This window comes from Lepus europaeus, chromosome 12, assembly GCF_033115175.1.
Source record: "Lepus europaeus isolate LE1 chromosome 12, mLepTim1.pri, whole genome shotgun sequence".
Classification (NCBI taxonomy): domain Eukaryota; kingdom Metazoa; phylum Chordata; class Mammalia; order Lagomorpha; family Leporidae; genus Lepus; species Lepus europaeus.
Window position 1 is genome coordinate 29,340,075 of NC_084838.1, and position 9,907 is coordinate 29,349,981.

Sequence of the window (9,907 nt, forward strand, 5' to 3'; positions counted from 1 at the left end):
ACTCTCTAGGGAACCAAGGAGTTCTGAGTATGTGCAACTGCACCCAGTGGTTGCCCAGAGAACCAGCTACAGCCTGCACCTTCTCATGTAACCACTGAATCCCCATAGTCTCTGCACACAAGGCTCCCAAAGTCTCTGGGTGAAGAGATTTTGTTTAACCCTGTCAGCCTGTCCAGTCAACAGAGAGGCAGATGTTCCCTGAGTCAGCTCTGCCTAGGTGTGTTGATCCTAGGAGGCTGCTGGACCCTCACCATCCTACATGGTTACCCATCCACCTCCCAGCCAGGCTTAAACTCAGTGGGGGACTGCTAGAATCTCTGAATCACACATACACACACCAGCCACTGGCTAAATATAGCTCTCTCCCCACCACTGCTGCAAGTCCCTTGCCAAGGAGATGGCATTCTGTCTCTTCCAGTTGCTGTGTGTGTGCCTGAAGTCTTCCTCAGCCTCTGCCCAAACCCCAAATGGCACCCACCCTTTCTCAGCCAGATAGTAGCTGCTGTTGTGGGGATGTTGAGGCGAGATAAGCATATCCTTTCTACTTCCACTGGGTTCATGGGTAACAGCTAGCAACCGTTAGCCCCCAGGACTCGTCTGGACTCATGTCATGCTCTCCCTCCTGCTATATCACCACGGTTCCTGAAGTTTGGCCTCACTTCCATCTCCAAGCTTTGCCCACTCCTGCTCTTGGCTGCTGCTGTTTGTTGCATCCATGTTCCTGCTGCATATCCACATCCTCCACACAGGTCCATGACATTCCTCTTCCTCTTGTAGGATTTCCAGTGTGGTTTTCTCTTCAATTCTCCCCTGAGAGTGCATTTCCTACACTTTTTTTTTAACTGTTTACCCGTATCCAAGCATCGTATGTCGTTCCCTAATCTTAGAATCCCCTGTAATTACTGTTATTTGTCTCTTTTACCTTCATCCTCCTCTCCTTCCTTCCACATCTTCCTCTCTTCTTTGTTTTCTTAATATTTTCAACCTAATTTGTCACAGAGAAATACTGGAATCTTTAGCAAGCACTCTAGGTGATTTTTATTTTAATGGTTGATAACTCAGATCCATGGCAAGTTTAAAGGCTAAATGTTATCACATTTTTGTCTACTACCTAAATTATTAGGACATAGTACTGATATCAGTTGGTAAAATTCAAGCAAAGCAATTATCATAAAGCTTACAAATTTCCCTCAGAATCACACAGAACACAATAGTTAAAATGTCTTTAATTTTACCTTCCCTAATTTGAGAATGGCCCTATAATTAGCTATTTGCCACAGTGACTATCAAGTTTGTGACATCATTTTCAGAAATGAACAGAAAATAATATGATATGAACAGACTAAACAAAGAATAAGATTGAATCTGAGAAAGACCTAATGTGCCCAGATGTGAAAATATAGAGCAGTAATAATAATTTCATTATTATGTTCACCCTCCCCATTATATGAATCAACTCTATTGTGTTGTTATTTGTGGTTTTCATTGTAATGCCTTTGAAAGGAGACACATGGCTAAATTACATTGTTTCATCTATAGCAGAGCTCTCTATTGAAGTAATCTATATTCAGTGTAAATGGTGAATTTTACTTCAGTTTTTCTGAGGTTTATAAATAAGGTTGCTGACAGAAAGATGTGAGAAGGCTAAATGGAATCAAGATTCTTTGAAAGGGACCAGGAAGCTTATTTTAAAGAACAGTAAGTACAAAAGTTATAAACACTTGTTTTATTCAAAAAACATTTTAAAGGTCTATTCATGACATTACAGATATATTAAATTTAAACAAGATTTACACTCATATGCAAATCCTCAGTCTCACTGAGGTTAATTTCCACATTTATCATAAAAATACATACCTTCAGATTTATTTGAGGATTAAATAAGACATCATGTAAGGGAACCATGTTCATGCTAAGTGTAATCTTGTGAGAGAGTATCTCAGACCTCCTCAGACCTTATATTCCAGAAAACACAGTAGAGTTATTAATTATTGATGCAACTTAAAAAGAGAAAAAAACCTAAAAGCAACAGCTTGTGTCTGAGTTGTTAAGCACTGTAATCTTGAAATGATACCTTATAGGTTATTTTGTTTAATTTTAAAAGCTATTTTTATCACTATTTTGATATGTAAGGAAATTTCTCTTAGATTAAGAATTTGCACACAAGATTGCTAAATTGAGAAAATGTATGAAAGCCTAGATTGATTTTAATAGTACTCCTGTACGATCATGTGTAATAGGCACTTGAAAATATTGTTAAATCTGAGTCCAGGAGGAGTGAGAACACTTATGCAAAAGGGCAGTATGGCATGGAGTCAGAGCCTGAGTAGTAGAAGGAGGATGTCCACATGAAGGATGTTCCTGGCAGGAAGACTCAGAGACGAAGAGGATGAGGTTGTTGACCTGTGGAGGCAGCCTTCTACAAGCCATTAGAACCCATGCAATGTAAGGAAGGTATCTGTGTGGTAGGGAAGTCTGGCCTATTGTGTGGGATCGTGAGTGGAGTGGGAAGGAGTAGATGAAAGTGGGAAGTCAGAGCCCAAGTAAGTGGAAAGTGTCCAGATAGAGGTGCAGCCCAGAATGTGTAATGAGGGCCTGTGTGGGGAGAGATAGTATCATTTTGGGGTTATGGATAACAGTAGAGATGGAACTTTTGCCACATATTAGTAGATTAATCAGATACAGGAATGTATTAGAGATGAGAGGTCAAGATTCACACTGTCAGCAAAGAGGGTTAAATATACAAGGGGAGAAAATTAGAATGAAACCTGTGCTAAAATACTAAAACTGGATTTATCAACCTAAACAAATGAGTTTCAATGTCATAAGTCTCTTAACAACAGTCTCTGAAATAAGACCTCACAAGTTGCTTTAAAAACAAAATTAAAAGTCGGATGAGCTGTCTCATCTTCTGCTATCCACCTCATACTTCATATTTCTCTAAAGGCTCTCTAGAACAGGGTCCTTTTCACTTTAATTTCCAGGAATTTAAACGTTGTTTCAGGGATTCTTGAGATGATCTCTTCCTTTACTTCAGTAATTCTGAGCATGTTGGATCCTCTACCTGCCACATGAGCAGTCTCCCAGTATCTTTGGTGGCTATGCTGTTTTATGTTTTGTGGACCTGTAGGCTCAGTAGAGAATTCATTGTTCTCCCCATCTACAGCTATACAGTCTCTCTCACAACTGTGTTCCCAGGACCTCAGTCAGCATCCACTGGATTTTCTTCTTTCTAAATTGAACCTTCTGGACATTCATTTGAGTAATCCCTTCTCTACTAAACCCAACTAATAAACTAAACTCTACTAAACTCTACTGATAACCCCTTTGTGTCCCCTTGTTCCATGCAAGTATAATTTCGGCCCTTTCTTTCACACACAACAAAATTTGAATCATAACCACAAAGCCTTCCAGGTTCACTTCTTTCAAAGAATGCTTTCTGCTATAGAGTTTCTTATATTCTTCCCCCATAATTGGAGAATGTGGGAGCCGAGCCAGGACATTATAATGGTATTTTTGTATTTTTCTTCTTCTATTGGATTCTTTTGTTATTTGAGAGGCAATTGAACTTTGATGAGGATACTCTTTCACTGATGAACACGTATTAGAAAAAAATATTTTTTAAAGCTTCTGTTTAATGAATGGAAATTTCATAGGTACAAATTTAGGAATATAGTGGTTCTTCCTCCATACCCACCCATGTGTCCCACTCCCATACCAACTCCTACTCCCTCTCCCATCCTGTTTTTCATTAAGATTCATTTTTAATTAACTTTATATACAGAAGACCAACTCTATACTAAGTAAAGATTTCAACAGTTTGCACACACATACACACAAACACAACATTTAAAGTACTGTTTGAGAGCAAGTTTTGCAGTTAATTTTCATAGTATGACTCATTAAGGACAGAGGTCCTACATAGGGAGTAATTGCACAGTGACTTCTGTTAATTTAACAAATAACACTCTTATTTATATCGTTAGTGATAACCCAAGGCTCTTGCCATGAGCTGCCAAGCTATGGAAGCCTTTTGTGACCACAAATTCTATCAGATTTAAACAAGGCCATACGTAAAGTGGAATTTCTCTCCTCTTTTCAGAGAAAAGCAGATCCTTCTTTGATGGCCCCTTCTTTCCACTGGGGTCTCATTCACAGAGATCCTTAATGTAGGATATTTCTTTTGCCATGGTATCTTGGCTTTCCTTTCCTGAAATGCTCTCATAGGCTTTTCAGCCACATCCAAATGCCTTAAGGCTGATTCTGAGGTCAGAGTGTTATGTAAAGTGATTGTCATTCTATGAGTCTGCTGTGTGGACTGCTTTCCATGTTGGACATTTGTTACTATGGATTTGTTTCTGGGAGGAGGAGCATGGTGGGGGCAAGAGGCGCAGAGTCACCACACAAACCCCAGGAATCAGGTGAAAGAAGGCTTGAGGCAAGCAACCTGCAGACTCGTTTATTTCAGTTGCTACAGCAGCTTATATAGCCAAGGCAGCCAATCCGGCCAAGGGGCAGTCTATGCCTTAACCAATCACACCCTGTTTCCAGGCAGTTTCTGAAGCCATCCAATCACAGCCTGTTGCCAGGCAGACTCTGCTGTCATGTGGTTTCTGAAACCATCCAATCACAGCCTGTTGCCAGGTAGTTTCTGTTGCTAGTGGCCATCTTGGCATGGCCTTCTCATTCTACCACATTTCCCCCTTTTCGTTTATTTTTGAGCAACGGGTGGCATGATTCTTGGCTATACTATTGTTGACCCCATTTCCATGTGTTCTCCATATGCGGCTGTTCCTGTCATAGGTTGTCCCCCAGGGGATCTTACCTGTCGTTTACTAACCAGCACTCAAAACGGGAGACCGCAGGGGTGCTTTCTCAGGTGGGGGTAGGAATGAGGAACAATGTTAATCAGGAATGGCATGACTGCACACAGGCTGTGGGCCATTTGAGTGGCTGACCAGAGCTAGTGGGGTATAAAACAGTAGCGGATGTGGTTATGGGCAGTTTCTCAGGGTAGGATGATACAGCACGTGCGTCTGCTAACAAGGCAGACTCTCAGTCTTGTTCAGCTGGTTCTGGTTGGCTGTCAGTTGCAGGCTTGATGTTTCTGGCTGGTACCCAAATGGGTTGTCCCACATTCTCTGGAAAGACACAAGTATATCCTCGACCCATGCTAACCTTCACATGGTTAGCAGAAGCCTTTTTACAGGTGTTGGAATTCAGGGCCTGAATTCTGCATCTGCTCCTACATTAACAGCAAATTTGTGTGTGGGATGGGGTCTAGCAGCTGCCCTGAGAGTCTGGGGCACCCGAGGATTGCCATGAATGTGGGGATCCTCACTAGGTACAGATGGGATGATCTTGCATGGATTATTGCCTCGAGGTCATCTAAGTTTATCCCACAGATATTTGGGGGGTGGCTGACCAGGCATTGCTACCTTGTCTGCTGTCATGTCATTTTCACTCTCAGAGCTCTCTCTCCCTAAATCATCAACTGTTGTCTGTGAGACAGGGACCTGGAATGTCAGGATCTTATCACTGACAGATTCATTATGTTTGGTAATCTGCGCAGGATTCAGAGAGGGGGGTATCTTTCCCTTGTTTGAGCGCTTAAGAGCAGCATGCCATGCCAACTCTAGCCAAAGGAAAGACACGTACAGCACTGCTGCCATAACAATGCAAATTCCTAGCACCTCAGCAGCTGATGGCATTCTGCAGGGGTTTCCCTATGTTAGACAGACAGTGATGTATCAGATCGTATGTATGCCCTGTGCTTAGTGGGGGACTTCCTTGATTCGTTAGGTCAAGGCTGTATGCCCACACGTTGTCTCCGGAGTGAGGGAAGATGACTTGGTTCCGAATTCTGGGATGATCAGTCCCTTATGTGAATTCGCCGAGCGAACCAAAAGTAAAAGGAGGAGCCAAGAAGTGGCGTATGCTTCTGGGTGGTGTGTGTCTAACCTGGGGTCACTTAGACTGAGGACAAGGACATGGAAAGGGGCATAGGAGGGGGTTTTGTGCTCACCCTCACAGAACTGAACAGCATACAAAACACTGAGGGGCCTATTTGCTGAAATCCAGGGGGGACCTTGCCAAGTCCGACATGCTGTCTCTCTCTCAGTCATGTTGGCATGCCAGATGTTGCTGTGGATTCATTTCTGGGAGGAGGAGCATGGTGGGGGCAAGAGGCATGGAGTTGGGTGAAAGCAGGCCTGAGGCAAGCAACCTGCAGACTCGTTTATTTCAGTTGCTACAGCAGCTTATATAGCCAAGGCAGCCAATCTGGCCAAGGGGCAGTCTATGCCTTAACCAATCACACCCTGTTTCCAGGCAGTTTCTGAAGCCATCCAATCACAGCCTGTTGCCAGGCAGACTCTGCTGTCATGTGGTTTCTGAAACCATCCAATCACAGCCTGTTGCCAGGTAGTTTCTGTTGCTAGTGGCCATCTTGGCATGGCCTTCTCATTCCACCACATTCACGCCTTTTATTTCTGTCTATTATTAATTCTATCTATATGTTAACTTTAACCTTAATGTGATCACTTTAACAATTAAGATAGCATATTTACCACCAATTTTAATGGAATTTGGAGTCCCATGACAAGTTTTTAATCTGTACCCTTAGAAGTAAGTCCATAGGACTGTATGTAGAACTATACAGCTTTATAATTGCAAACTTCCTCCTCCCGTTTTTATTCTCCCTCTTCTTTTTTACTGAGAGCTATTTTCAATTAACTTTACATACATATGATTAACTCTATGTTAAGTAAAGTATTCACCATATAGTATGAAGAAGAGAAAAGAAAAAAAAAAAAAAACCTGTTCCTTGCCAGTCAGGATGAGGGCTGCTCAAATCATTGTTTCTCAAAGCTTTCATTTTAGGTATGTTATTAGTTCTCACAGAACAAGGAGAACATACAGAAGTTGTCCCTTTTGGACTGGCTTATTTCACAAAATATGAAGTTTTCCAGATTGATCCATTTTGTTGCAAATGACCAGATTGTATTTTTTATTGATGTGTAGTATTCCATAGTATACATATCCCATAATTTCTTTATCCAATCTTTGGCTGATTGGAATTTAGGTGATTACATGTCTTAGCTATTGTGAATTGAGCTGTAATGAACATGTAGGTGCAAATAGCTCTTTTGTTTACTGACTTCATTTCACTTGGGTGAAAGACCCCGAAAGCACAGGCAACAAAAGCAAAGCTACACAAATGGGAAGATGTCAAATACAAAAGCTTTTGCACAGCAAAGGAAATGATCAATAGAGTGAAGAGACACCCAACAGAATGGGAAAAAATATTTGCAAACCACCTATCTGACAAAGGATTAATATCTGTAATATATCAGCAACTTAAAAAACTCGGTAACAACGACAAAAAAAACCAACCAGTCCTGTTGAGAAATAGGAAGAGGCATTCAATAGAGACATCTCAAATGAAGAAATACAAATGGCCAGCAAATCTATGAAAAAATGCTCAGCATTGATAGCCATCAGGCAAACGCAAATCAAAACCACAATGATATCACTTGTGGCTATTATCCAAAAGACAGAGAGTAACAAATAATTGTGAGGATATGGAGAAAGTAAAACACTTATACACTGTTAGTGGGAATGTAAATTTGTGCAGCCACTGTGGAAAACTGTGAATCTATGGCTGAGGGCTTCAGGTACATAGAGAGAGCTGTCCCATAGAACAAAACCACCACCGTCAAGTGAGCCACACACGTTGAAAAGGCTTTGCTACAACCATCCACTGAGCTGATTCTTAGGATGTTGGTGAGGATAAATGCATAAGAGATACATATGAATATCATTGGCATGGGAAGAATAAGTATGCTGATCTGCAGCATTATTAACTGTGCCATAGAGATATTTCCACAAAACAATTTCTTTTTTTATTTTTTATTTTTATTTATTTATTTTTGACAGGCAGAGTGGACAGTGAGAGCGAGAGACAGAGAGAAAGATCTTCCTTTACCGTTGGTTCACCCTCCAATGGCCGCTGCGTCCGGCGCACCGTGCTGATCTGAAGCCAGGAGCCAGGTGCTTCTCCTGGTCTCCCATGCGGGTGCAGGGCCTAAGGACTTGGGAAATCCTCTACTGCACTCCCGGGCCACAGCAGAGAGCTGGGCTGGAAAAGGGGCAACCGGGATAGAATCCGGCGCCGCCCCGACTGGGACTAGAACCTGCTATGCCAGCGCCGCAGGCGGAGGATTAGCCAATTGAGCCGTGGCACTGGCCTCCACAAACCAATTTCAGTACAGCCAAAATCTCACAAGCAAAGTGATTAATGATGCTGTTTCCACAGAGAGACAGCTGCAGCACAGATAGAGTTTCTACCAGGGCAATGAGGCAGCCTTTCACCCACGATCCAGCTGCAATCTATACACAGAGCCTCCTGTTCATGATGATGGGATATCTCAGGGGGTTGCAGATAGTCACATACCGATCATGTGCCATCTTGGAGAGGAGTATACACTCGGTGGAGCCCATAGCTAGAGATAAGTACATCTGGGAAGCACATCCTGAAATGAGATGGTATTTTTCCTTAAAACAAAATTTACCAGCATGGGAGTGAGAGCACAAGAAGTATACCAGATGTCCAGAAAGGAGAGATTATTGAGGAAGAAATACATAGGAGTGTGCAAATGGAAATCCAGGATGGTGATGGAGATCAGAACAGTATTGCCCAGCAAGGTGGTCAGGTACATCAGCAGACAGAGAACAAATATGATTATCTCGACTTTGGGATAGTGGGAAAATCCCAGGAAGATAAAAACTGTTCTAGTTGTCCAATTTGCTTGAAACATTTTATTATTTAGTCTTTGTACGTACATGGATTAATGTCACATACTAAACATAGGTAAAAAAAGGGACATCCTCCCTCTCTTTGCATTTCACAGCATTTCCCCCTTGTATTAATTTGTAGTTTGTGCTTAAAGCTTTCTCTACATTTATTATAGAATCAGTAAGATGTATTTGAAATAATCTGTCACTAGTAATATTTGAGCCTGAAGTCAACAGATAAATCCACATCATTTTTGCTGCAGGATTTTCTTTTGGCAATGTTAATGTGGGAGGAAGGCTTATTCAGGAAACATCATGAGAAGATGAGACAAAAAAACATATTTTTTTTCTTTTTTCTCCCAAGCCTAATATTTAACCGATCTATGGCTAGATCCTATATTTACTTATGAGCCATTGCGATGGTTTTCTTCCTCTAGCTTGGCAATTGTCTTCATATTTATGAAATATTCTGCTTTCCATGTTCACAGTTTCTTCTGCCATTTCTAGAGTTGTATCCAAAATTATTCAGGAAATACAGTGAACAAAAAAATTTAGATTTCTGTAAACACAAATTAATTAACTGAATGAAGACTTTGAACATTTAGACATAGACTCAGAGTTTCCTTTTCAAACCAAAGAAAACAGTGAGAGATATTCTCATGGTGGGAGACACATAATAGGTACATCTTTCATACAGCTGGAGTTGACTTTTTGTCTATGCTACAGAAGTACCCTCCAAAGGACCAGCCCCTGGCTATCTAAGGTGACTTATTTGTTACTTTTTGAAAATTTTCCAATCCATGTTGCAAATTAAAGTTATAAATCTATTTATACAGTATTACAAATTCTGAAACTCCAGGGACAATGTCCCATAGATCCAATTATAATCAGTAGCTTCTCTGGTGTAATTGTAACATTGTTTCTTTCAGGTCTGTTTTAAGGAAGGAGAAATTTCCCCCTTGAGTTTGATGAAATCAGATGATTCTGATTCTCTCCAACACAATGGATATTATGAGTAGATAGATGCATAGATAAACGTATATACATATAAATATACAATGCATCTTTTTAAACTTTATTCTGATTGCTATAAAATCAGTCAAGCTGGTTA

At 41.1% G+C, this 9,907-nt stretch overlaps 1 protein-coding gene across 1 annotated transcript; it reads right to left on the reverse strand.

Moving 5' to 3' along the window:
* Positions 1-2,256: 2,256 nt before the first annotated feature.
* LOC133770938 (olfactory receptor 13F1-like) lies at positions 2,257-8,819 on the reverse strand. The gene is given in 4 exon segments (XM_062206719.1): positions 2,257-2,419; positions 7,651-7,882; positions 8,250-8,537; positions 8,540-8,819. Coding segments are annotated over 4 exon segments (963 nt in total).
* Between the last annotated feature and the right edge of the window lie 1,088 nt (positions 8,820-9,907).